Source organism: Peromyscus leucopus, chromosome 10 (genome assembly GCF_004664715.2).
Source record: "Peromyscus leucopus breed LL Stock chromosome 10, UCI_PerLeu_2.1, whole genome shotgun sequence".
Taxonomy (NCBI): Eukaryota; Metazoa; Chordata; class Mammalia; order Rodentia; family Cricetidae; genus Peromyscus; species Peromyscus leucopus.
Window position 1 is genome coordinate 78935848 of NC_051071.1, and position 27991 is coordinate 78963838.

General features: G+C 48.2%; 1 protein-coding gene across 1 annotated transcript; it reads left to right on the top strand.

Moving 5' to 3' along the window:
- LOC114701756 (protein FAM47E) lies at positions 1 to 27951 on the top strand. Its single transcript, XM_028881926.2, has 9 exons — positions 1 to 595; positions 1907 to 2249; positions 4411 to 4544; positions 11299 to 11443; positions 15392 to 15493; positions 16113 to 16193; positions 21819 to 21974; positions 24161 to 24238; positions 27736 to 27951. Exons 1-9 carry the CDS (start codon positions 519 to 521, stop codon positions 27826 to 27828), a joined length of 1209 nt encoding a protein of 402 aa, XP_028737759.1. The 5' UTR covers positions 1 to 518; the 3' UTR covers positions 27829 to 27951.
- Positions 27952 to 27991: the final 40 nt, after the last annotated feature.

The window sequence follows — 27991 nt, forward strand, 5'->3', positions numbered from 1 at the left end:
AGCACGGTAAGACTGGGTGTGCCGAGTGGTTTGAAGTTGACGAATTTAAAAACACAAGAGCTGGAAGCGACCCTGGCTGGACATCACTTGATGGCGAGATACAAGTGCCTGAGACAGAGGAAGTGCCAGAGCCTCTCCAGTTAGCTCTTGCTGGCGCTCCTCCGCCCCTTTCTCCTCCCCTCTCTTTCCTCTTGGGTTGCTTCTCTGCAGTAAATATTTATTTAAAAAAACCAGCGAACAAAAATCCTCCGGTCTCCAGTAAACTTCTCGGTAGGAGATGAACGCCCCTTTCTACCGGGAAAACCTGACCAAATCCAGGTCTGAATCCTTACCCCCTCGCACCGGTTGCACACAGGAGAAAGTCAGCGCACCCCGTCGTGCTGCTGGACGCCTCGGTTGGGGCAAACTGGGCAGGTCCGGGCGGAGCAGGGCTGTGCTGGTCTCCTAGCGACCTGGGAAGCCGTGCCGGGACATGCCACCCACGACCCGGCAGGGGTCCTGCAGCCGGCGGCGGCGCCATGGCGGAGCGTGGGCAGAGGCTCCAGCCCACGACTTTGGCTCCCGGGCTGCAGCAGGAGCACCGGAACCGCGGGCGGTAAGCGCGGTGCCACTGGGGCTCACGCCGCTGCTGATCGGGGAAGCCGGGATCCCCGGGGCTGGGGCCAACATGGTCCTTGCTCCTTGAGAAAGGAGCTGCCTTTCTCAGTTTCCCCATTGCCCTTACTATTGCAATAGAGCAAAAGGCCCAGTGCTGGGTCCCCCGCCCCTCAAAGGATGCGTTTGTTTGATTTTTGCCACAACCCCTAGGAGAAGTAGTTGAAAGTCCCCAGGCCAGATAGGAAAACGGTGGCACACAGTGGCCACTAGGGAGGTTGTCCTAGCCCAGGTCTCTGAGCTCCTGCCTCCAACACACTCTTGGGGGTAGCCAGCTCTCTGAACAGATGCTCTGAGACCCCTGGTTCAGCTTAAGGCATCTGTGGGAGCCGGTTCTGGGGTTCCTCGTGGCTTTACCCAGCAGGTCCGAATAGAGGATGATCAGGACCATGGGCCTGAGTGCAGGTGTCTGAGATGGCCTGCACTTGACTGTGCTGGGGGAGGAGGTCTTTTGCTCCACCCCTTGACGTCTCTATAAAAACCCTGGACCAGAGACAGTCCGGGCCCGTTGGAATAGGTTCCAGGCCCTCTTGAGGCTATCCTTTATTTTCTATCTGTTTATCTCCGCAAGATTCTCCACTATAAATCCTTCTATCTAATATTTCCTGCTGATCGCACTCAAGAAAACTCTGGGAAGCTGTGGGGGTGGTGGGTAAACGCCCCACAGGCATCCGTGACACCCGGAGTCTCTAGCCCTCCAGCTGGAGGCTCCGCTCAAGCAGAACCCTTGGTGGGAGATTGCTTGAGGTCCTGGCAAGGCAGGTCACTGCTTTGTAGAGTTGGTGAGGCAGGAAAGGGAGGGTTTTATTTTCTCCTTGCTTAAAAGTAAGTTTTAGCTGGTGAAGAGACGCTTCAATGTGGTGATGGAAATAAGGCAGCAAGCCTAAAAATCAGAAAGGCTAGTAGCTCAATATGCAGCCGAGGCTAGCCTTAAGCAGGCAATCCTCCTGCTGTTCACATGCATTTAGAATACACGTGCACAGAGGATAACAGATGCTTTGAGCATGCGTGCAGGCAAAGGTACAGCTCCATCCAGAACAGTGGTTTACTTAAGTAGGCGGTGGGAGCAGGTTGTGAGGACCCAGCAGAACACGTAAGGAAGGGGCTTGCAGAGCATGATTAACTCAGCCTCCTGTGACACCTCGTCTGCTTCCCCTGCCCCTAAACCCCACAATAGTTGGAGGCCAGCCTCCTTACACCCTCCTCCCACCTAAATCCTGGGATGGGCATCACCTGGCCTGTTGTCTTCCAGGTACCTGGAGAACTTGCCTTCCAAGTGTTGCTCGAAACACAAGAGGCTGAAGTTCCCGGGATCCTTGAACAGCCAGCACTGGGTGTTTGTGAGAGAGGAACTGGATGACTTCAGGAAAGGCTGCTGCCCACGCCAGCGCCCCAAGGATGTCTTTCTGCCTCATATTCATCACAGACTTCCCCAAGCGACCCCCAAGAAGAGGCAGGATGGACTGCCCAAGGGGGCGGCCTTGTTATCCAAGCTTTCACAAGCTAGGAAGGCATTCCTCGAGGACGTGGAAGATAACATGGCTCTGCATCCCCTGGCTCTCTACCCACATCTGGAAGAAGCTCTGCCTGCTGAGGTGATGGTCTGGGCTTGAGGGGGGGGGGGACCTCTTGGGGAGCCTGAAAACAATTCTCTCTGGGTGCCCAGGAGACCCTGGAGCTCTTATTCATAGGAAAGGAGGTTGTACCCCCAGGTGAAGGTTCTTAACCAGTTTTGTGCAGCCTTCCTTTTTCCTACTGAGGAAACGCAAATGGTGGGACGCACAGCTAACCTTTGCTTCCTGTACCCGAGTGTCCATCACAGGCACTTCCGGCTCTCCCCGTCTCAAGCTCTCTCAGTCGACTTTGCCTTGATACTTTCTAGGTACAAGAAGCCACGCAGGGAACTGCCCTGTCTCGCTTCTGTCTGTTTAGCCCAGGGCCAAGAGACCTCTGTAAGGACCCGCTAACAAATGGATAAAGAATCTGAGCGCCCTGGGGGGATGGGGGCTGTGGACCCGCCACAGTGCCCAGGCCAGGCCTGAACAGGAACTCTGCTGCATCACCAGTGTCCAGGGCTGCTCCTGACTCATCTCCAGGGCCCTCGGCACAGTTACCTTGTTACATAGCTCAAAATGGCACCAAGTTTGTCTTTCCAAAAGAAGAAAGACATGGCTGGCTGTTTTGGAAGTTTTCCTAGGAATGGTTTCCTCATTTGACTCCTCCCACCTGCTAGAGAGCCTAGAAACAAATCCTGGACTATGTGAGGTCTGAGGAAGAAGGCAGACCGGATGAGGCAGGGGGTGAGCAGGAGTGACTCCCCACCCCCACCCCTGCAGCCTGTCCGGGGCTAAACAGGCAAGTTGGGGTGCGCCATTCCCTTGCTCAAAGCCCCCTCTCGCTCTGCGAAGCCCAGCCCCTGCCTGGCCCTGGGGACCCTCTAGCCTGCCACCCCCCCAACCCCCCAGCTCTGCAGCCCATTCCTCTGCTCCCAATCCACTCCAGCTGAAATTTCTGATCAGTGGTTTTTCTCCCCGGCTTTTTCCTTACTGAGTCTGGCAAGCCAGAGGGTCTGAGTCTCAGATAAAGAGGTGATTATACCACGTCTCGTGGCACATGGCCACGGCACAGGGGCGTGGCTCTCACTTCCCTGCCTGATTCGCCCAACTAGGTCTCCTAAGCTTTGTTTGGAGGCAGGGTCTGTCTATGGAGCTGAGCCGGCTGCCTGCATCTCCAGTTTAGGTTTGACGTCAGAACTTCAGCAAAGAAACGACACTTCTTTTTTGTGTGTGTGATCCCGGAAACATCCAATCCCGCAGTCTAGTTTCCGTGGGTCCACTTGATTCAGGAGCCTGCTGCATCCTTAAGGTAGTCACTGAGGCTCTGGTGTGGTCTTCCTGAGAATGGAGGTGAGGTTAGGTCAACTAGGACCAAGTGAATGGGGAGGGAGAGCTGGCTCTTTGTGTGTGTGTGTGTGTGTGTGTGTGTGTGTGTGTGTGTGTGTGTGTGTGTGTGTTGAGATATGTGTGCACCTGTGTACCTGTGTGCTAGGGGCAGAAGACAACCTCATCTGTTGTTCCTTGGGTGCTGACCATCATTTTATCGAGACAGTGTTTCCTACTGGCCTGGGACTCACTGAACTAGGTAGACAGGCGAGTGTCTATTACCTTAGCCCTAAGATTACAAGCGTGCACCGCATCCAGATTTTTTTTTTTTTAGCGTGAGTTCTGGGGGTGAACTCAGGCTCTCTGGCTAGCAAGGCAAGCACTTTACTGGCTGTGGTATTCCCCACAGCACGTGAGTGAGGTGGTTCTTCAGAGGAAAATGCAGACACCATATTCATAGAGAGCATGAGGGATGCCCAAGATACCAGCAGTCAAGAACCACAGAAGTCCAGCAGAGACACTCCAAGCTTTGGGGGCCTGGGCGGAGGCTCCCAGGCATAGTCTGTCTAGAAGAGATGGAACCATAACACAGCCTGAGCACCCAATGGCCGGGTGACAGCCTGCAGGGGACCATAACACAGCCTGAGCACCCAATGACTGGGGGACAGACAGCCTGCAGGGGACCATAACACAGCCTGAGCACCCAAATGCCGGGTGACAGACAGTCTGCAGCGCAGTACCCATTACAAGGCTCGATGAATGGCATTCGAAAAGGAACATCAGAGAAGCGACTTTGTGTATTTGTTATAGAATTGGGCTCCCCTTTCCTGCAGTCTTCCCCCTTTCCTACCCCAAGTCTGCTTTCTCTTTGTAGCTCTTACTGCAGGTGCTGGAGGCACTGGACCCCGAGAGGAAGCTGGAGGACACGTGGGCTTGTCGTCAGGATACCAGGAAGTTAACGAAGGGACCCGCAAAGCTGGAAGAAAAACGCCCTTCTCAAGTGTGCCTGTGAGTACTGCTGACGTCTGTCCCCTGACAAACATTCTAGGATGGCCTTATCATATTTAGAATAATCTTGCTCATTTGGGTTTTTTGTTTTGTTAGTTACAACAACAACAAAACAAAACACCTCTCAGTTTCATTTAGGCCAGGCTGACCTCCAACTCATTATGATGCCAAGGGTGACCTAGAGTGCCTGATCTTCCTGCCTGCATTTCCCGAGGCTGGGATTTTAGTTCCGGGCCTCCACCCCTGGGTATCTAGAAGACCTTTAAAGAAGCACTGGCAATAAAGACTTGCGGAGGAAGACAAGTCTTGGCTCCCATGGATGTACATACACGGCCACCCATCTAGCTTTTCTTTGACAAGATGAGGGCAAAAAGCCCCATGAATTGACTTTGTTCAACATGGCAGCCCAGTGGTTGGTTGGAAAATCATATGCACATGTGTGCACATGTGCATGACACAGGGAATTGTCAAAGACACACTCGCTAGCCTTTTTTTTTTTTTTTTCATCTTCCTGCCTCGACTTCCAGAGTGCTGGGATTACAGGCTTGGGCCACCACACCTGGCTACCTGCTTGTCATCTAAAGCAATCATAAAATCTTCTGTTTGGAAGGCCTGCTCATCTTCGCCCGTATAAACCAGGACCATAATTGCTTCCTTCTCTGAAACTTTCCAAAGTATGAAACTTAGTAGAAACTCTTTTGTATCGTGCCCTTGCTCCCCCAGGCCCATATTATACATTTAATAATGTAAATGTCGACATAAGGTAAGTATTGACACAAATAGATCTGGGATACTGGATGAGCTCCCCGGTGGGTGCTGAGGAGGAGGGTGGCCGAGGGACCTTGGGTGACAAGGATACTGTTGTTGTTGCATTTCTTGCTCTCTGGTGTATCTGGGGAGAGCTGCTCACTTCATTTCTGCCCTTCTCCCCCTGGAGAGAGGGAGGACTCATGGGGAGCACAAGTTCTTCTCCCTCTCTGTGCTGGAGGGAGAGTCCTCCCTGGTGGGGACTGGGTAGGAGAGTCTGCCGGTTTATGGTCTTCAGTGAACAAGTCCTCTTGGACCTAACGCTACATCCACCAACATGGTAGCCGCTTGTTACAGAAGGGATGCTTTGGCTTCTGTCCTCACTGTTTATACTGTCTTTCAAGCTGCTCAGAACCTGGACTTGGAAGAGAGGAACACTGTACGTAGAGATATAATGTACAATATAGTAGGATGATAACGGCAGCATCTGGCTTTCACTGTGGGCAATCTACGTGGTTAAAACCCAGAAAAATCCCCAAGGCGTGGTTCTCAACCTTCTTAACAGTACAACCCTTTAATATCGTTCTTCATGTTGCAGTGACCCCCCCCAACAATAAAATTATTTCACTGCTACTTCATAACTAATTTTCTCCTGTTGTGAACTGTAATATGAATATTTGATATGTGAGTCCTCCAAAGGGGTCACAGCCCACGGGCTGAGAACCACTGCTCTAAGGTCAGACATTGCAGACAAGTGAGAGCTGGTTACCCACCCACTCGGAAGAAGTCCAACAGTAATATATTAATGTGAGCACATCATAAAGGACATGTGTCATTTCACAGAGGTGAGCTGGGCTGTTAGCGTATGCATTCCTTTCCTTTGGCTGCTGTGAAATTTCAACACAAATGGTGTCTGAAAACAATAGAAGTGTTTGTACAACATTTAATAACAACTCTGAGGCCTACAGTCTGAAATGACTGTCACAGCTGAAATCAAATGTCAGCAGGGCTGTGTTCCCCCCAGAGGCTGCAGGGAAATTTGTTCCTTGCCCCCTCTAGTCTCTGGTGGCTGCTGGTGTTCCCTGGCTTGTGATGACATCGCGCCAAACTTCAAGGCCAGTAGTAGCTCCGTGTCTCTGTCTGGTGTCCTCACGTGGCCCGCTCTTGTGTGTCAAGTTTTCCTCTCTCTGTCCTTCAAGAGCACCAGTGATGGTGTGTGACCCAGCGAGATAATCCAGCATAATCTCCCGGTCTCAGAAGTGTGGATGAATCACACCTGCAAAGACTCCCCACAAGGAGAGTAACACAAGTTCCACGGATTAGCACCTGATCTCTTTAGAGGCCTCCATGACCCTACCAGAGCATGAGGTGACACCAACACTCTCGAAAACAAGTTCCCTTGGCCAGATCCTCTATCCTTTCCTCTGAGAAGAACCTTTGAAGGAAGGAGGCATCCAAACTCACTTCCCTCCTGATCCCACAGCAGTCAAGCTTCCTCTTCAGTGACCTTGCCCTTGGTGAAGGTCACATTGACCTCTGCTGCCCCATCAGCCACGTGGCCTATTGCTCTGACAAAATGTCCGGCAGAAGCAGTGCCAGGGAGAAAGGATTTATTCAGCTCACAGTTCGAGAGGGTGCAGTCCATCATGGCGGGGAAGGCGTGGGGATAGGGCAGACTCACAGCCAAGGCACCAGGAACGTACTCCAGCTGCCTGTCACCGGAAGCCCAGCAGGAAGTAGAGAGCTTGGGTCAAGAGCAGGGTCAGGCTCTATCCCTCAAGCCCTGCCCCCAACAGTTTCTTCTAACCTTCCTTTCAGAAGTTCCATAAATCGGAACAGCTCCAGCTAGCGACCAAGTATTAAACACCCGAGTTGACAGGGTGCATTTCCCATTCAAAGCCTAACAGTTACTAAACAAGTGTTCACTGACCATCACATAGTCATCGAGGGTACAGCGAAGCACCAGACTGGACCGCCGCACGGGTAGAAAGGTTTAAATGGGCGACAAACTGCCAAAGCTATGGGGGGGGGGGGAGAAGAACGGTGGGAAAGCAAGTGGATTTGATATGACGGCGAACAGGATCGGGGCTTTGAGTGGATGCAGGCTGCTCGGATCGACTGGGAACTAGATGTCCTTCTTGCCAGAGGGAGTCGGCCTTTGGGGCTGGCTAAAGGAAAAGAGATTCCTGCTGGTTTCAAGAAGGTTCCTGGTAAACAGTAACTGAATCCAGGCCTCTGTTTACCTAACAGTCCTTCTGTTTACCTGGCCAAAGTCCTTCTGTTTAGGACATGGTCACCAGCACTATCATTTGGGGACAGGGGCTCTGCCTGGGACCTAACACACAACTGTTTCCATAGCAACTGACACAATTGATGACCTCACCTTTCCCATAACACTATTTTCTTTTTCTCTCTGAGACAGGGTTTCACTATGTAGACCAGGCTGGCCTTATGGCAATCTTTCTGCCTCTGACTCCCCAGTGTTGGGATTACCGTGTGAACCACCACACCCAGCCTCATGACCTTTCTTCCTTTAGCTTCTGGAACATTCTTTTCCCTTAGTTTCCTCCTATCTCATGGTCCTCTCATAGTGCTTTGACTGGTTCCTCCATTTATTTATTTTTATTTTTCTATTTTGGTTATTTTGAGGCAGGGTCTCCTATGTAGTGCTGGCTGTCTTTTGTTTTGTTTTGTTTTGCTTGTTTTAAACCTTGAAGTACTTCGGTCTCTGATGTCTTCCCCTGTACATTCACACCCAAGTGATCTTGGCCACTGACAAGTGTGCAATCCAGGATTTGTCCTTGGACCTGGAATGAACATCACAGACGGTACAGACGGAAACCAAACTCCTTTCTCTCCTCCGCCTTCCACAGCTCAGTAAATAGTGAGTAAATAGTAACCACTTGCTTCTAGAACAACAGCAGTCTGCACCAAATGGCAATGACTGAAATCTAAAGTACTCTATTTTACTAGTACTACTAGTATTACTAGCGCTACTAGTCTATTCCAGGAAGTCAAACTGTCTGTTGTTAGTGTCACCAAAATAGCTTATGAACTTGTGTGGCGGTCTGAATGAGAATGGCCCCATAGGCTCATATGTTTGAATGTTTAGTCACTAGAGCATGGGAAGGGTGAGGAGGTGAGGCCTGGTCGGAGGAGGTGTGGCCGGGTCGGAGGAGGTGTGGCCTAGTCGGAGGAGGTGTGGCCTTGGAGGAGGAGGTGTGGCCTTGGAGGAGGTGAGGCCTTGTCGGAGGAGGTGTGGCCTTGTTGGAGGAGGTGTGGCCTTGGAGGAGGTGTGGCCTTGTCGGAGGAGGTGTGGCCTTGTCGGAGGAGGTGTGGCCTGGTCGGAGGAGGTGAAGCCTTGTCGGAGGTGTGGCCTGGTCGGAGGAGGTGTGGCCTGGTCGGAGGAGGTGTGGCCTGGTCGGAGGAGGTGTGGCCTGGTCGGAGGAGGTGTGGCCTGGTCGGAGGAGGTGTGGCCTGGTCGGAGGAGGTGTGGCCTGGTCGGAGGAGGTGAGGCCTGGTCGGAGGAGGTGTGGCCTGGTCGGAGGAGGTGAGGCCTGGTCGGAGGAGGTGAGGCCTGGTCGGAGGAGGTGTGACCTGGTCGGAGGAGGTGTGTCACTAGGTGTGGGGCTTTGATGTTTCAAAAGCTCACACAGGTTCTCCCTCCCCTCCCTCCCTCCCCCCCCCCCTCTCCCTCTCTCTCTCTGTTATAGGGATGACCCTGCATGCCAGGGCAGACATATACATGTGAACCTCAGGTGTGGCTCCTCACCTTCACCCTCTTTCAGGCAGGGTCTTTTGGTCTCTTGGATGTTTGCAGCTGGCTTGTGAGCTTCTGGGGAGTCTCCTGTCTCTGCCTCCTCCCTCCGTGTGAGCGCACTGGGATTACAGACTCCTGCTGCTCAGCCTAGCTTGGTGTGCCTTCTGAGGATTTGAACTTGGGACCTCACACTTGTGCAGCAAGTGCTTTACCCACGGAGCCACGGAGCCACTTCCCCGACCCTTTTTGACGTTAATTTTATTAAACGTTTTAATTTATTTTAGTTTGTGTGGGTTATGTGTGCCACAGGGTACACTTGGAGGTCAAGGACAGCTCGCAGGAGTTGGTTCTCTCCTTCTCCCACGTGGGTCCTGGGGATTGAACTCAGGTTCTCAAGCCTGGCCAAAGGTGCTTTCAGCTGCTGAGCCGTTTCACTGGTCCTGGAGTCCGCTTGTCACTTGGAGCCTGACAGATCCCCTCACACACCTGGCTGTCACTTCCCTGGTGCCGACTAAAGTCACATCGGTCTACACGTGTCCTGCGTCCACTTGGATAGTTCATATTCGTCCACTTGGATAGTTCATATTTGTTCTTCGTCCACTTGGATAGTTCATATTTGATATTCGTCCGCTCTCATAGCTAAGTGGTCCGGTGCTTTCCTCTGCTGGGTCTGTGCTCGGTGTCGCTTAGCAGGGAGACTGTAGAAATGAGTCGCTTCTCTGCATCCTCTCCAGCCCTTTGCCCGTCACTTTTTCTCTCCACCATTCCCGAGCATCTGGCATGTTTGTCCGCCCCATCCCCCATTCAGTCTGTCGGTCTTGCTCAGTTGAAGGCATGTGAAGACAGGGATTTTGATTGTATTTACAGTTGAATACTGATATTTCTTTCTTTCTTTCTTTCTTTCTTTCTTTCTTTCTTTCTTTCTTTCTTTCTTTTTTCTTTTCAGTTTTTCTAGACAGGGTTTCTCTGTGTAATTTTGGTGCCTTTCCTGGAACTCACTTTGTAGACCATGCTGGCATTGAACTCACCTCTGTGAGTTCAACTCCGCCTGCCTCTGCCTCCCCAGTGCTAGGATTAAAGGCGGCATGCACCACCACTGCCCGGCTGAATACTGATTTCTTTTTTTTTTTCTTTTTTTCATGAATACTGATTTCTAATGCTTACTCTCCAGCACATATTTGGTGCTTAAGGAATATTTCTGAACTGGACAGGAGACAAGTTAATACATGGATATCTGAAGGAAAGGGTAGGCTGAGGGGCCATCCTGTGGGAATGCTTCACTCAGGAAAGGATATGTGAACTGGGGTTGTGTCACAGTTAAGAGTGCTTGCCTAGGGCACACAGAGCCTTGGGTTTAATCTCTGGGACCAGATAAACAGAACTCGGTGGTAGGTGGCTGTAATCTCAGCGCTTATGAGGTAGAGGAGGGAGGACCCGAAGCTTAGCGTCATCCTCCACAGCGGCTCCCAACCTTATGAGCTGGATGATGGGTGACTGTGTTTGACATGCTCAGACTCATATTTAGCAATGAACCCTTGGCCTGAAATTTAAATAAAGGATTCGGGATTGGGAGGATAGATAGAAGATACAGAAACTCCAGTGAGAGCCTTTCACAACAGAACAGAGAATCAGACAGCTAAAATCGACCAGACATCGATGAACTGGACATCAGAGATGTGTGTGTGTGTGTGTGTGTGTGTGTGTGTGTGTGTGTGTGTGTGTGTGAGCGAGAGAGAGAGAGAGAGAGAGAGAGAGAGAGAGAGAGAGAGAGAGAGAGAGACAGAGACAGAGAGAGAGAGAGACAGAGAGACAGAGAGACAGAGAGACAGAGAGAGAGAGACAGAGAGAGAGAGACAGAGACAGAGACATAGAGAGAGAGACAGAGACAGAGAGAGACAGAGAGACAGAGAGGAAAGAGTACTGTCAATGGTTCTCTGTCTTCTTAAGATTACAGGTCAACTTCAAGTGTAGCGCCTTCTACATGGCACATGTATCAATACGTGTCACTCATAACTTTAAAAGGCAACATGACACTGGATTTAATGTTCTGAGGTTTTGATCAGTATGACTAGCCATGACACACTTGTCTTTCTAGCATGACGAGGGGAATGTGGCCTTTGAAGCTATAATTCACATGACCTTTCAGAGACCTTGAGAGGTCTGATCTCATTCCAGGGATACCGGTTGAGATTCACTGGGAGTCATCGATCCCCGTCTTTAATTCTTTGATGATCTCATTGTCTTTAGACCCAAGAAGATGCCGGTGTCACATTCAGGCCAGTGGCTTTGTGAAGAAAAGCCAAGCGAAGCGAATTCTCTCTATAAAGACAGCCTCCTCCATGACAACATACGCAGAGGAGTCCGAGACTTCTGCCACTGGGCCACAGCTCTTGTAAGTTAGCAGTGACTCCGAAAGTTACTGTTGCTCAGTGTGCAAGAGTCACACTCAGTGCCTGAGGGGGGCCCTGGGTTCAGGCTCTAGTGCTGAAGAAATGCATCCAGCTCTAAGTCACTTCTAGTAAACGTTGTCAGAGTCAAACTCTCAAATCGTCAGTCGCATTGGAATCGGTCTGTACCGGCACCAACAGTAGAGAGTTTTGGGAACAGGCAACTTCTGCAAAGTTTGTAAGCTTTGGAGCTAATTTGAATATTGATGTTTCTATGCTCGCGTGGATGTGGCTTTGATGCTTCCGTTCCCACGTTAGTGGCAGGACTCTTCCCCATCCTTCATTCCCGCTTCAGTTCACACTCCCAGACACACTTGGCTGTGAGTGCCTGTGAGCTGTGCTGACTCAGGGGCTTTTCTGAAGCGTGGGACTTCTGCCGCGGTCTTCAGGGCTTTCCTCGACTTCACCAAGAACCGCAGTTACCGATGCTCACCCCAAGTCTCTGCAGAGTTTTGATTTCCTGATGTTTTTCCCCAGATTTAAGACCTTCCAGTATTACATCCCTCTCAGATTTTTTATGCATTAGTAATTTTTAATCAAAGTATTTTATAGACATATTCATTACATTTATTTATCTCTCTCTTTCTCTTTGTGTGTGTGTGTGTGTGTGTGTGTGTGTGTATGCATGCACATATCACAGTGACAAAGGACAACTTGTGACAGTTGATTCTCTTTCTCTCATGTGGGTCTTGAGGATTGAACTCAGCCCATCATCAAGCTTGTTGACAAGGACCTTTACCAGCTGGGCCATAGGGCCAGCCCTAGTCTGTGTATTTATCTAGTACTATTTCGTTAGCAAGTGGCTATCCTTCAGACCCAAATGTAATTCAGCGGGTTTGAAGGAGAAAGGAGAATTACCCAGAAGTCCTGGGAGACCCAGGCACAGTCAGATCTAGAGCTAACCTGCTCTTGGGTGCTGTCCTCAAGTCTTGCTGACCCCTCTATCTGACTTTGCTCTCGTTTCCCCCAAGGGATGCCAAAAGTCATCACCAAAATTAATTAGGCTTGCATTGAACCAGTGTGAGGCCTGGTGGGGAGAGAGAAACCTTTTTCCAACAGGGCAGAATCCAGGGCTTCCTGTCACTGCATGGGCTGTGTGTCTGTGTCAGAATTGACCACCGTGATTAGGGGGATGATGTTCACTACCTGCTGCCCATGGCACTCCTGTTCACAGTCTGGCTGTATGAGAATGTTTGCCCCTACCCCTTCCTCATTTCTACCACTGGAGACGCCTCTACCTGAGTGGGAAATTTAAGAATCCTTAGAGAACATCTCCAAGATGGCTGCATAGAGCTTTCCTGCATAGCAGAGAAGTCTGTGTCTGCCTTTGAAAACATCAATTATTATTAATTATTATTATTGTTGTTGTTGTTATTGTGTGTGGTATGTATGTGTGGGTGTGTGCATGTCACAATGAGAATGTGGAGGTCAGAGGACAGAGGTCAGAGGACAACCTTGTGGAGTCTCTTCTCTCCATCAACCTCTATGAGGATTTAGAGAATCACTCAGGTCATCAGCTGAAGGTCAGAGGACAGAGGTCAGAGGACAGCCTTGTGGAGTCTCTTCTCTCCATCAGCCTTCATGAGGATTTAGAGAATCACTCCGATCATCAGCCATTTTTTCCACTGAGCCTTCCTTCTTGCTGGTCCTGTTTCCTGACTTCTGGAAGAAGTGACCTAGCATCCCTTCCCGACTCTCTGTAACTGTCGCTCCTACCTTCTGTTCTACTTGCGAATGAGAGCTGAATCCCAGCCGCTCTGCCCAAGACCCCTGAGCAGCACCCCTCATCCTCACCTGGGGTCCCACGTCCTCTCTAACAAGATAAAAGGAACTGTCATAAACCAGGAAAAACATCAAACGTCACACACAAGTTTGCATTGGTGAGGGGAAAAGATGAGTCACAGAACAGCTACCTACGGCAGATCATAAGAAACAAGCCCCAGACTTTAGTTCTCCTTAAAGGACCATCCACGGGCTGGGCGGTGATGGCGCCACCTTTACCGGTGGATGGAAGAGCGCCACTTTCCACGGGAGAGGAGGCGGTAAGTCAGGTGGGATGGAGGATTTGATGAGACTTTGAAGATGGAGCAGACGAGGGACTGGCTAGAGAGCTCTGAGGGTGAAGGCGCTTGCTACCAACCCCGAGGGCCTGGATTTGATTCCTGGGATACTCACGGTGGAAGAAGAGAAGTTGCCCCGTGATCTCCACATACGTGCCGTGGCCTTTGACGTCCTGTGTGTACTCACACCAGGACAGAGCATTAAATTTCAGGTTAAAAAGAGAGAAAAAGAACGAAGTCAATTTCTGGAGAAGATAAACAATAATCCTGGGAACTGTTTCATGGGATGACTTTCTCGAAAAAGTCTTTCTAGGACTCTGATCTAGAGCTTTGATATTTGAAATGCAAACTCCTTAGTTCTCATTCTCTCTCTCTCTCTCTCTCTCTCTCTCTCTCTCTCTCTCTCTCTCTCTCTGGTGTATGTGCATGGTGTGTAGGTGTATGGTATGTATACTCACAAATGCAAGAGGACAGCCTCAAATGTTGCTCCTCAGATGCCAAACACAATTTTATTTGACACAGGTCTCTCACTGGCCTGGAGTTTGCCGATTAGGCTGGCCTCGCTGGCCAGCAAACCCGAGTGATCCATCTGTCTGCCCATGCTGGGATTTCAGTCCTCATGTTTGTGCCGCAGTAGCTAAGCCACACCGCCCACACCCCCCCCCCCCCCTCAAGTCCTGACAGCTCCTCCAGAGTTGGTTTATACACATTTCATCTTTACAGCTGGCTGAGTGGAAGAAGCCTGGGAGGGTCTGAAGAAACCCAGGTCATTAAAGTTCTTCGTATAATAGGAAAACAAAACAAAACACCACCACAGTACCAGCCCCGAGATGGCACTTCAGCTGCTCTGCCAACTTGCTGCGTTTCCAGTCTCAGTGACCAGAGTCCCGTATGTCCCTAAATTCTTATGTCTCACGGTCTATGGTGTAAGTCTCCAGCACTAACTCGCACATTTCCTTCTGATTTTTTTTTTCATGTCATCGATTGTGCCTGCTCTGTTTCTTCTCGTTACCATCCCAGCCTTGTTCTAGTCCTGCTGTGGCCCTTCAAGGCTCTGACTGATTCACGGCTCCTCTCTGTAAATGCTATTTCATCTCCGACTTCGACTCATCCTCTCTGTTTCCCAATTTTTATCTGCCAAAGTGGAATTCTTCTGACTCTAGTTTATCCTTCAGTGTTAGGCCACGTCACAGGATAAGATTCACCCTGCTGAACCACTCAGTGTGTCTGTTTCTGCCCCTACCCACTGTGTCCAGGGGCAGGAAAGGACAGGGTTACTCTGAGCACAGAATATTCTTGAAATGGCATATTTCATCTGGGTCATGGAGAGGACAGCTCCCCTTAAGAGGGCCAGGACAGATGGCTCAGTGGCTAAGAGGACCTAGGTTCATTTCCCAGTACCCACATGGCAGCTCACAACTGCCCACAGTTCCTGCTCCAGGGCATACAGCGCCCCCTTCTGGCCTCTGAGGACACCTGCACACATGTGGCATAGATTCATAGCAGCATACACATGCACTTTTTTTTTTTTTTAAATACATATGGAAAGTACTCTACGAATGTCACTGCTACAAAGTGCTGGAGAAATTTGCTTTTGATCACACAGTATTTCCCCGGGGACTCATGACTTCCTGCAGGTTCAAAGCGGTCTCTCAGATTGCCAAAGCCACCCTGTTCCCGGGTACTTTGGTCCCCAGTGAATGCTTCTGGAGTATTGTCTTTTCCTCCAAACTCCCTGCTGCCCAGGAGTGGTCAGCACCTCCTGAGATGAGGTAGGAGGCAGGGAGCTCCGGGCCACCTGCCCTCCATTCATGCCCTGCAGTGTCCTTGTAGGGAAGTTCGCCCATCGATGAGGAGTTCATTCTGCAGCAGTTTGACATCGACTATCAGACCAGACACAGCTGTGATGCACTTCCCGAGATGAGGGGAAACCAGGTAGGGTGAGAGCTGAAAAAGCGTTTGGGATTAAGTCAACTGCAGGAGGCAGAGTTGTGCCATAAACCAGACCATGAGAGGCGGCTCCAGAAAACCCAGGCGACCACAGGAAAACAAGCAAAACCTAAAGAAACTGAGCTGTGTTAAAGCCCTAAGTGTTCTTGACTAATGGTCCTCTGGGGCTCTGGCTCTTTACAGTAGACCTCTCAGAGTGTCATCATACTAAATAAATATTTGATAAGAGAATATTAAATATTTATCATAGTGGTTTATATGAAGAAGACATATCATTTGGAATTGTTACTGACTACCCACTTTCAGAGAATCTTTATGAGTTTCCTATGTTAAAACTGTAACATCTATGGGAATATTAATGAGTGCTTATTATTTATAAGCAAGAGTAATACAATAATGTTTGTGACCATTGTAAATCTTATGCCCAAAGAGTTCTTATTTGAATCGAATTGACCACACATCATTTTTGTTAAGAATTTTTAAAAATAATTTTTAGGGGTGTGTGTATGGATATAAACACATGAGGGGGGGTGCCTGTGGAGGCCATGGGCATTGGATCCCCTGGCATTACAGGTGGTTACGAGTCCATGTCAACCTTCTGCAGGACAAGTTCTTCTTGGATGGTCAGCCTTCCCTGAGAGAACAGAGTGGGTGCTGGAATGAACCCCTGCCCTCTGGAAGAACAGTAAGTGCTTTTAACCTCTGAGCCTCTCTCCAGCCCACAGCGCCTTTCTTGATCACATTCCTGCCCAACATAAACGAATGTTGCTCCAAATTTGGAAGCTGGAGAAAGAAGAATTGTAGCAGTATTTTAAAGAGAATGTCCTGGGGAGCCCCAACAATACGGTCTTTTGAACTTTCTGTTCAATTGTCATGCAAACAAACGTACCTGCCTCATTGTGTGAGGGAGCAAGAGACTTAAGTGCCTGGGTTGAGGGGGAGTGTCTTCCCTCACAGTCAAAAACAGCACATTATCTCTAATTAGCTCTGAATCACCTGCAATCTTTTTCTCCACACGTCTTACCATGTAGTTTTAGTTCTCCGAAGAGAAAAACAGAATCGAGTGTGTGCAATTTTAAAGTGCTTGATGCATAAACACAGTGAACTGAGTTTAAGTCTCTAGAACCCATCTAAAGCCAGACAGCAGCATGCGTCTGAGACTTCAGCTCTCCTACGGTGACATGGTGGCATCAGGGTGTGTGTGTGGGGGGGGGTCCCCAGAAACTCAGAGCCAGGTAGCCTGGCATCTCAGCAGTGGACAGCAGAGAGACCCTTACTCAAGCAATAAAAAGTAAGGACTGAGTCGGGTGGTGGTGGCAGCAGCGGCGGCGGCGGCGGCAGCACATGCCTTTAATCCCAGCACTCGGGAGGCAGAGCCAGGCGAATCTTTGTGAGTTCGAGGCCAGCCTGGTCTACAGAGCGAGATCCAGGAAAGGTGCAAAGCTACACAGAGAAACCCTGTCTTGAAAAAAAAAAAAAAAAAAAAAGTAAGGACTGGTGAAGAGCTGTCCCTCTGCCCTGTACATGTGAGCAGAAGCGCGTGCACTTCCACCCACACACATGCATGGGCACACACATCCGCACGTGCGCGCGCGCGCGCACACACACACACACACACACACACACACACGCAGTGTTTTGTGGGTACAGAATTCTAGGTTCACAGCTTTTGCTTTCGTTTCAGTATCCTGAAGCTGTCGCTCCACTGTCTTGACTGAATTATTTCTGATGCACCTGATGAGATGCTTGACCTGTTCTTCCGAATGTGCTGTTTTCTTTGGTCCCTTTACATTTTTCTTTTTGTCGATATTTTTGAACACACACACTCACACCTTTCTTTTCAGATTTATTGTGCTGGGCTTCACTGAGCCTTGTCGATCTATGGACTTATAATTGCCATAGATTTTTTTGTTTTGCTTTTTAATATTTTTAGTACATATTATTTGTACAAAATAATGTGTGTTTTGACATTTTCATACATGTGTACAATGTTCTTCTTTCATGAACTTTAGAAAAATTTATATATATATATATATATACATATATTATTTTACAATACCATTCAGTTCTACATATCAGTCACAGGTTCCCCTATTCTCCCCCCTCCCACCCCCTCCCCTTACCCCAGCCTACCCCCCATTCCCACCTCCTCCAGGACAAGTCCTCCCCTGAGGACTGAGATCAACCTGGTAGACTCAGTCCAGGCAGGTCCAGTCCCTTCCTCTAGAAAAAATTTTGACCGTAAGTTCTTCAAGTTTGTTTTTGGTTTTTCAGTCTTTTCCCTACATTTGAATTGCACATGAGGAGGCTTGAAGCTGTGTCCCGGCTCTATGCTTCTGTTCAAGGGTTTTCTCCTTTGTTCATGTTTTTCTGTTGATAGGTCTTTAAGTTCTGTGACTTTTCCCCCCTGAAACGTTTGTGGTTTTGTCTCATAATTACAATCTTTGTGTCTAGACATCCGATGTGCGTCTGCTTTCCATACCTCCACGTCATCTTCGGGAACGTATGAGCTGCCAGTTCAGAAACCGCTCTGCCGTCTTCTCTTCAGAGCCCGTGGATCTGCTCTGTGTCAGTTCCCACGATCTCGCTCATTCCTCGAGATACACTATGTTTTCCTGCATCGATCCACGTCTGGTGGTTTTGGGAGTGGATGCTAGACATTGTAGATTCCACCATAATGGGTGTTTTGGGTACTTATGCATTTTTATAGACATTTTTGAGATTTGTTCTAGGATACAATCAAGTTATTTGGAAAAGTCTGGTCTTTGGGGGTCTTGCTTTTAAGATTTGAGAAACAACTAAGGGCTAATTATTTCCTAGTACTAAGTAAGACCTTAAGTGTATTCTTCCCAGGGGTCCTGTGAACATAGAAGTCTTCCAGGAGGAAGAGGCTGCCGACCCCAGCCCTATGCGACTCCCAGGCACTTGGCCTCTATGCCTTTAGCGGGTTCTTCCCTTGATCTTGGGTGGTTTGCTGAGCATGTGCAGAGAGGCGACAACCCCCACCCCACCTCACCCCTGCTTTCCTATGCATGTGCAGAGAGGGGACAACCCCCCTACCCCACCTCACCCCTGCTTTCCTATGCATGTGCAGAGAGGGGACAACCCCCCTACCCCACCTCACCCTTGCCCTCTGCATCTGTTCTGCTGTGAGCTGTTAACTTCCGCTGCCTCGATCTCCCTGGACTCAGGGTTCCTGTTTCCTCAATTCGGAGAGTCCCCCAGGCTGCCTCTGGGCTCCCCATCCCCGCGTGCCCTAGGGACTCGTTCTCTGCAGTCGGCAGGCAATTATGGCACTTATTTTGTTCGTCCCTTTTCTCCCAGGAATTACTGTCCTGGTGACTGGGGCCCAGTGTCTTGCAGGCTATTGTTTTTGTGTGTGTTCCAAATGTGGAAAGTGGGGGGGGGGGGGAGTCAGTCTGTATTCTGGAAATGCAGGTCCCCGTCTTTAGTTTCTATCGCACATGGAGTTCCCAGCACTGCTGTACTCGGCCCTCTGATATTCTTTAGAACTGGTTTTCCTTCTCCCACCTTAGCTCTGCTCATGGATTTGTCTGTCTGAAGCCCCCTTTCCCTGTGGGGGCCTCTGTCTCCTTTTAGACGAGGGCATGTGTTCACTTTTGCTATGGAAGTTTTTTCCTTCTAGGTCTGTTGGTTGAGATGATCATATTCTTGCTTTCCATCCCTCATAGCACCGTGTGCCTTTATTCTTCCCTTTTTCTTTTCTCTCTGTTTGCCGACTCCTCCGTCTGCTTATGGATTCATTCAACAGGCATTTCTGAACATCTGTTGTTCAAAGGTAACGGTGGCAAATGGCACAGACCTGGAGTCCTACTTCATACACTCAGGACTCACAGTCTAGCGAAGTCAACAGGCAATGATTAACCGCAACAGTGTGATGTCTTGTGTGTACACATGTAAAGAGAAATGGTCGATCCAGCAAGCATAGGGTGTGGGCAGCTTTGTTAAAGGCTTCAAAGAGGAAATTATGCTTGTGCTGAATCATGGAAGGTCACTAGGAAATGAACAAGTTCTGTTCTTCGGTTGGGTCCCATCCCTCTGCCCACACAATATTTTGGGGAACACAATACCACCACATTTCCTCTCTTTTTGTCTAAAATTAAAGAAAGCTTATAACTAATACAAGAAAAACTGTCCAATAAGTATATACAATATATACAGCCAAAAATTACATTAATGATGTCTAGTCCATTAACATTTGACAAATTCAGATAAAAACTCCATTATATATATATTAACAATGTCCAGTCCAGTAACATCTGATAAACTCAGACCAAAAAATTTTCATTACTTATCTTATTTAAAACAAGTAGTTTCCCTTCTTTTAAGCCAGTGGCTCTTAGCTGAGGGAGATGTTGCACCCTCCCCGCTCCCGCCCAAGGATATCTGGCAACGTTTGCAGGCGGCATTTTGTGTTGTCCTCACTCAGCTCACTCAGCGTCTGCCACTCACCTCTCACAGATAGAGACCAGGAACGTTAGACATCCTACCGTGAGGAGGCCAGCCACCTCCCCTCAGCAAGGACTGATCAAATCCCCAATGTCAACAGTGGCAGAGTTGAGAAACAGTACTGTAATTCAGCAAATATTTGTAGAGCACCTGCTGTGTCCTAAGTGGCCCAGATCCTAAGTGGTCCTAAGTGGCTAGGGAGACACAGTGGAGAACAGCCTCCCAGGCTTGCATTCCAGGGGCGCAAAGAGATGCAGACGGCGAAAACAGACGTAGCACATCGGACAGTGGCCAGTGCCGCTCTGAAAGCCAGGCAGGCAAAGACGACAGGTGTGTTGTGGGGTTTGCAGACTTTTAAATGGGGTGGTCAGGGCAGACATGACCAGAAATAGCATGAACTAGGTATAGGAAGGCAGTACAGGAGGAACCAATGCAGGAGTGTGATGGGCGTGTTCTAGAAGGCGGACGGAGGTCAGGATGCTTGGAAAGAGGGTGCTAAGTCCAGCCCTAGGGGGGACTGCCCCCTATCAGCTGCCATATTTGACGTTTTAGACAAACTGTGTAACTCCCAAACGTCCCACACTTTCCATTACATAGTTCAAATGCTGATAACAGGAACTGGAGAGATGGCTCTGTTCTTCCACAGGCCCCAAGTTTGGTTCCCAGCACCTACATCAGGTAGCTCACAACTGCCTGTAACACTACTTCCAGAGAAACTGATGCCTTCTTCTGGCCGCCTCAGCTCCAGTCCTCATGTGCACATATCTACACATACACATAATTTAAAGCAAGTCACACACACACACACACACACACACACACACACACACACACACACGGACCTAGAGAGATGGCTCGGTGGTTAAGAACACTTGCTGCTCTTGCAGGGGGCCTGGGTTCAGTTCTCAACGCCCACGTGGTGGCTCACAACTATCTGTGACTTTAGCTCCAGGGATCTAATGCCCTCTTCAGCTTCCACAGGCATCGGGTACACATGTGATACGCCTACATACATGCAGGCAAACCCTCACACGTGAAAAAAAAAAAATCTTAAAAACATAAATGCGAGGACAGAGACAGAATTGTGCTTCCAGGTTTCTGTGTCCCACCCAAGAGTTAAATCGATATTTGTGATAAGACAGCTTGCAGCATGATGTCTGCAGCATTGTGGTCAACAGCGTCTGGCTGGGGCCAGCTTGAAGCTCTCTTTACATCCTCGGAGCACAACTATGGACGCAGGAAAAAAGAGAGTGAGATCCGCTCCTCCATCACATTCTCTCTTTCCATTAAAGGGGTAGAAGCTTAGGGCTAGGGAGCCGTTTGCTCAAAGATAATACAGTGATCCCTGGGCTCAGCATAGTGCTGGGCTTAGTAAGTTTAACTTAGTAGTTTGGTTCACTTGAGTCTTATTCAAGGTCATCAGCCGTAGGCGAAACACGTGATTTTTACTTGATTTCTACCTGCTTTGCACGCCTTCGCTCCTATAATCCTCAGGATACTCTTATGGGGTTAGTACCTGTTATCTCTGTTTCACTGAGAAATAGTTTTAGTGGTGTGCCCATGGACTCGTAACTACTGGGTTCAAGCCTAGGTCTGTCTGCGTCCAAAGGCCGTGTTCCTAGGCGTTACTCTGTTTTCCTAATTTATGAATACTTCATGCTTCTTTCGTATAAAAAAAAAATCAAAGCACATTGAAACTTTGTAAAATAGACCAGCTGCAAATTCTAAACAATGACATGCCTTTCATAAGATGAGCCTTCGATTATGGAAACGTCCAACCAACCAATAAACAAGTAAGCACTGGCCGCTAACGACCCTGGAATTATGTCACTTTCCCCAGAGTCCTCGTAAGCCGAAGCAGGTGAAGATGAGGTTCGGAGCCTGGTATCTGAAGACCAACTTGTGGAAGAAGCGAAGAGCAGATGAACCTTTGGTGGACCCCAAGGTCTCACACAAAGCCCAAGACGCCGGCTTCAAAAAGCATCCTCGGGAGCAGGTAGGTACATGTGCTGAGATTTGATTGCCTGAGCCACAGATGATCACTGCCTGGTTAGAGGTTCCCCCAACGTCTCAGGGTGTGTGTGTGTGTGTGTCAAATTCAGCGACAGCAAAGGCAAGGTGAATTGTGGGGAGCACGTAATAAGCGAGACTTGAGTTCTGACTTCATGGTAGGCACCGGTGCCTCTCAACTGGGGCAGCACTCCTAACACTTTGTGTTTGACACAGGGGGTCTCCCTGTGTAGCCCTGGCTATCCTAGAACCCCATACATAGACCAGGCTGGCCTCAAGCTCACAGAGATCCCCCTGCCTCCTAAGTGGTGGGATTAAAGGTGTGTGCCTCGGCCCTCAGCCCACTGCTACCCTTTGGAACAATGTGTTCTGTGAATAAAGGTTTAAAGGGCAGGTGACCAGGAAGGACCACCAACCCCAGTGCTCAGAACTGGTGTCATGGCATGAAGTTTCAGGTAACTACGTTTAGAACTTGTTTCCTCTCGGCCAGAGAGAACGATCCAGGAACTCAAAACTGCACCTGGGAAGTTTCATTTCTGGAAGTCAGTTGCCACAGAATCGCTAAGAGAGGGGACAAGAGTCAAACACTTTGAGGTGACAGGGCAGCAAGGCCACATCACCGACTGTGGTCCTGCTTCACTGTAGATGAGCTGCGTGCTTGTCTGTCTCTTGTGTACACGCATCTACTGGAGCAAAGGTCATCGCCGTCGCTCTGGAAACAGGGAGGTGTTGACACATGCTTCACAGGACTCTGATGAGCACTTTTTTTGGTTTTTTTTGAGACAGGGTTTCTCCGTGTAGCTTTGGTGCCTGTCCTGGATCTCCCTCTGTAGCCCAGGCTGGCCTCGAACTCACAGAGATCCGCCTGGCTCTGCCTCCCCAGTGCTGGGATTAAAGGCGTGCGCCAACACTGCCTGCTTGATGAGCACATTTGTGGACCTCTTCTCATTTACAACAGACCAGAGTATCTCCGAATACTAGGTGGGAAACACATGCAAAAGTAAAACCATGTACAGATGTGGATGTTTCGTTAGTAATTGCCTGTCAAGCTGCTCTGCAGATCGGAAAGCTAGGGCAGCTGGTGGGCAGACATTTTTCTGTTTTCCAATGCTGGGTATAAAAAACTGTTTTTTAGGAGTGAGGCTTGCCGTAGATCTATAAGCACAACATGCTTGAATAAACTTCAAAATGATATAAATAACAGTAGAATTTCTGAGTGCATGGTTTAGGAGTGCCCAAATGTGTGGGAATTTAATTCATAACATAATATTTTATTCTGACAGCAAAAGCTATTTATAGTGTCTGTCAGCTAATGAAGAGGTAGCATCTCTTCTACTTGGGCAATATGGTTGATACAATTGTTACACTAAAAATTATTCATTAGGAGATCTAGACACAGGGAGGAGTCAAAATGATAGAATTGTTCTACAACATTTTTTTATAATATAGGCATGGTCTTGCATTATGTAGTTCAAGCTGGCCTAGAACTTATGATCCTTCCCCGCACCAGGCCCCGCCTGGCGTTGATAAATCACACCTTAATAATGCCGGAGGGAGGATTTAGCTTGTGCACAGAGTCCTGGCTGCTGCAGTGGTGAGTTAGCAGGGGATGGACACTGTGACAGTCTTGCCAGGAACTCAGGAGTTTTCACTATAGTTGACTGATTAGGTTTGCATGGTGAAGTGACCTTAGAGAGTTGAACTGCAGGATGTAAATTTCTACTTCCTCTTTTAGAATATGAAATAAATATAAAGAAAAAAAACATCAGAGGAGTGCTGGATATTCCGAGGGTTTGGACTGAAGCAAGTCCGTTTTGATCGGTGTGCCCTTTGCAATTAAGATCTGTACACTGTGGGGCCACTGAGACGCCTCATTTGATTCCCTCACCAGGTCAATGTAAAAAAAAAATTAAAAATTAAAATCTGTAAGTTGTGGATGGATTCTCTCAAGTTAGTTTCTAGATACCCCAGGTCAAAACTTTTTAATTGCTAAAATCTGTTGCTTATCCTTTATGTAAGTGTGAGGAAAAAAGAAATGGGCAAGAGGGTCAAATCAGAAGTCTCTGAAGCCCTCCTTCCTTAACTGATGAACCTCAAAGTGAGAAGGAGGTGCCTGCAGTGAGGGGCCGCACAGGGGCTTCCCACCAATGTCTCTTTAATCTGCTCTTTTAGGCGGAGCTGCTCACAGGCCTGCATGGAACCGCCGCCTTTAAGGACTTCATTTTAAGCAGGGGCTACAGGATGCCCAGGGTGAGTGAAGAGTCCTATTACAGAACTCTGCTGAGGGCTTTGAAGAAGACAGCTGTGGATGAGAAGTAACCTAACATAACCAGATAGTCCTCTCCCTGCATCCATAAGCCTCCAGAAGGAGTGGTCAAATAAAAATTCAATGTTATGAGTGGGGTGGTGGTGGTGGTGGTGGTGGTGGTGGTGGTGGTGGTGGTGGTGGTGGTGGCGGCGGTGGTGGTGGTGCACGCCTTTAATCCCAGCACTCAGGAGGCAGAGGCAGGTGGATCTCTGAGTTTGAGGCCAGCCTGGTCTACAAAGAGAGTTCCAGGAAATCCTGTCTTGAAAAACAAAAACAAACGAATTCACCATCACTTTCCAGATGGAGCCCTTTGGGTCCGTCTTCCCGCTGCTTTGAAGTCCACCCTCCTTGGGACCAAAGGGAATGGAGTCCAGGTGCAGAGCATGTGCCCAGCACAGCCTGTTCCTAAGACATTCTGAGTTCTCTAGGAACTCTCTAAGTCTCCTGAACTTTCAGGTTGAAGGACAGAGTTGGCACTTAGGATTGTATCACTATAGTGTGAGCTCTGTTCTAACGGGAACACACGGTGGTTCAAGTTCTGTCCAGAGACCTCCAGGCTTCTGTTCTGCCCTCTCCCTGTTCCGGAAGGTTTGACCTGTCGTGTGTAAAGGGCACTCCAGCCTTCTCCCACAGTGTGCAGGCTCACACACACCTCCAACTTGAAGATCACAGCGGGAGGTCAGCTGAGCCGACCGCACAAAGCTGTGCACCCAGACAGCTGGACATAGGCATGTCACCAAAGTCACAGCTAACAGCAGGTTGTGTACAATCAGTCCATCATCACACCCGCCAGGTTCCTCAGAGGACAGAAGAGCCAAGGCACTCAGATATTGTTAGGACGACCCATTAGATTTCTTTTCTTTCTTTCTTCTTTTTTCTTCCCCAACCCCCATGGTTATTGTTTTGAGATGGGATCTTATGTAGCCCAAGCTAGCCTCAAAATCATTATGTACCTGAAGCTAGCCCTGAACTTCAGGTCCCTCTGATCTGCCCTCACACCTGACTTGGATTTCTATTTCCCGAGTAATAGAACTAACATTGGCTTATATTTAATGTCATATAAATGAACATATTGAACATTCGCAGAGCCAGCCTGGCTTTAGGTAAGTTTATAGCACGAGACAGAGATTGAGGATTAAAACACTCCATCACCAAGTGAGCTCCAGGAAAGGCGCAAAGCTACACAGAGAAACCCTGTCTCCAAAAACCAAAAAAAAAAACAAAAACAAAAAAAAAAACACTCCATCATAGCATTCAATGGAATGTCTCCTTTAGCTCTGAGCATCAGTGACAGACTCACTAGCTATATTTACTCTGTACTCTCTCTCTCTCTCTCTCTCTATATATATATATATATACTGGGCTTGACATACATGCAGTAGCTACTTGATCTGCATATAAAGTCCACATAAGTTTATTTATTTATATGTAGGGTATGTAAAATATGTTTAATACTTTATTATGTTGTGCATTTTATATACTTTTGTGTTATATATATATATATATATATATATATATATGCCTTTATTTGTTTTTGGTGGGTTTGTTTGTTTATGACCTTGAACTTAAGATCCTCTTGTTTCCAATTCAGTGCTAGGATTATAGGCATGTACCACCATGCCTGTTATTGTGATATATATATTATATATATATATAATATATATATACACTGTTATTGTGTGATATATTAAACATATTTTTAAGTTTTGTGTGTGTGTGTGTGTGTGTGTGTGTGTGTGTGAGTGTGGCCCACTGAGGCCAGAGGAGGACATGAGGTGTCTATCACTCATTGCTTTATTCTCTCAAGACAGGGTCTCTCACTCACCTTGAAGCTCACTATTTTGGCTAGGCTGGCTGGTGAGCTCCTGGGAGTCACCTATTCCAATGTCCCCCTCCCCCGTGATGGAGTTCCAGGCATGCCGGCCCATGTCTGGTCATGCTTGACTTTTTCATGGGTGTCAGCCACTCAAATCCATATTTTTGTGCAGCAGGCATTCTTACTTCCTGAGCCACACTCTCAGGCCTGGGCTGTATGTGTCTTACTATTTACACCGCCAAAGCTTTCTTCCGTTCAGGTCCGTCCCTGTTGCGTTAGTTCATTCTCTTGATGCACACATAGATCAACCCGGGACAGACAGGAACATCCCCGACACACTGGCTGTACTCTCTGCTGCACGAACTCCAGAGAGATGGTGTCCCTGGAAAAAGCTGAGCCCTCTGAGGACACCAGTCACCCAGACTCTCACACTTTCCCTTTTTCTTATATCCTATAGCTATTATCTTATCGATAACATTTCATCTAAAAGAGAGGATCCATTATAGTAAATGAAGTCAGATGTGGCCAGCAGATGTAATCCCAGCACTCAAGAGGCCGAAGCTGGGAGATTGCTGTGGGTTCAAGGCCAGCCTGGGCTGCAGAGTGAGCCCCTGTCTCAAGAAAATGAAAAAATAATTAAATGTAAATTATATACATAGGCATACATACACACAAAACATATCTATGTGTATGTATTTACATGCTGTCACTTAAATATATGTGAACAGTTATTCTTTCTAACCCATAATGTATATGAATTTTGTGTATACATGCATTCACATATGTTATAGGGTGTAACATGAATTGCTAACCAGTCTTATTAATAAAAAACCCAGAGTCAGATATTGGGGTGAAAGCTGAGAGATCAGAGGAATAGAACAAGCCAGCCACAAGTTCTTACCGCTAGGAAATCCTCAGCCCAAGAGAGAGCTACTTCCTGTAAGCTCATGCCTTATATACCTTCCTGTGCCCTGCCATCTCACTTCCTCTCTCTGCCCAGCTACATCACTTCCTCTTTCCGCGCAGCTCTAGCACTTCCTGTCTGTCTGTACAGACCTTCAGACCTCTGTGATTAACTAGTGCTGGGATTAAAGGCGTGTGCCACCACACCTGGCTCTGTTCCCAGTGTGGCCTTGAACTCATAGAGATTCAGATGAATCTCTGCCTCCCGAATGTTAGGATTAAAGGCATGTGCTACCACTGCCTGACCTCTATATTTAATATTAAAGTGACTGGCTTTGTCCTCTGATCCCCAGGCAAGCTTTATTTGTTAGCGCACAAATAAAATATCACCACAACAGGGGAACATGTTCTTATGTACATATACCAGTGTCTATACATTGTCCACAGTGACCCAGATAGATCCCAGGTCTTTAACAGCATAAGCCTTTGCTGAGCTGGGGCAGCCTGGGGCACAGAATGAGGGTGAATTCAGCCAGAGTATTTCTGATGCTAAGCATCCCCTTCCTAAAGACCAACGTCACTCAAATTATCAACTTAAAAATTTTGTCTAGCGTAAGGAAATCTGTGAGAATGAAGCTTTTAAGCTGGGGTATTATAGCAGGAGGGCTGTACAGCTTTTGTGTGGCTTTCTAATGAGGAGATTCTCTTTTTTTTCTGTAGTTCCTTGAGAAGATATATACTGAGGAGAAAGGTAAATCTGAACATATTAAGACTCCTAAAAACCTCACCGAGAGGAATCCTGGGAGAAGATGAGGCAGCTTTTTTGACTGCAGACTTAGGCATTGCCTCATTATTTCAATTATTAAGTAGGATATGGTAAGTGGCCACTATGGAAACTTCAACCTGGCAACATCTGTAAATATAAAACCTAACACAGATATTTCTAAATGGCTTTCTAATACTTCCATCAATTTTC

Coding starts and splice junctions, on each gene's coding strand:
- LOC114701756 (XM_028881926.2), top strand. CDS start 519: ATGGCGGAGCGTGGGCAGAGGCTCCAGCCCACGACTTTGGCTCCCGGG. Junction 4,545..11,298: donor CGCCCTTCTCAAGTGTGCCT/GTGAGTACTGCT, acceptor CATTGTCTTTAG/ACCCAAGAAGATGCCGGTGT. Junction 21,975..24,160: donor AAAAGCATCCTCGGGAGCAG/GTAGGTACATGT, acceptor CTGCTCTTTTAG/GCGGAGCTGCTCACAGGCCT.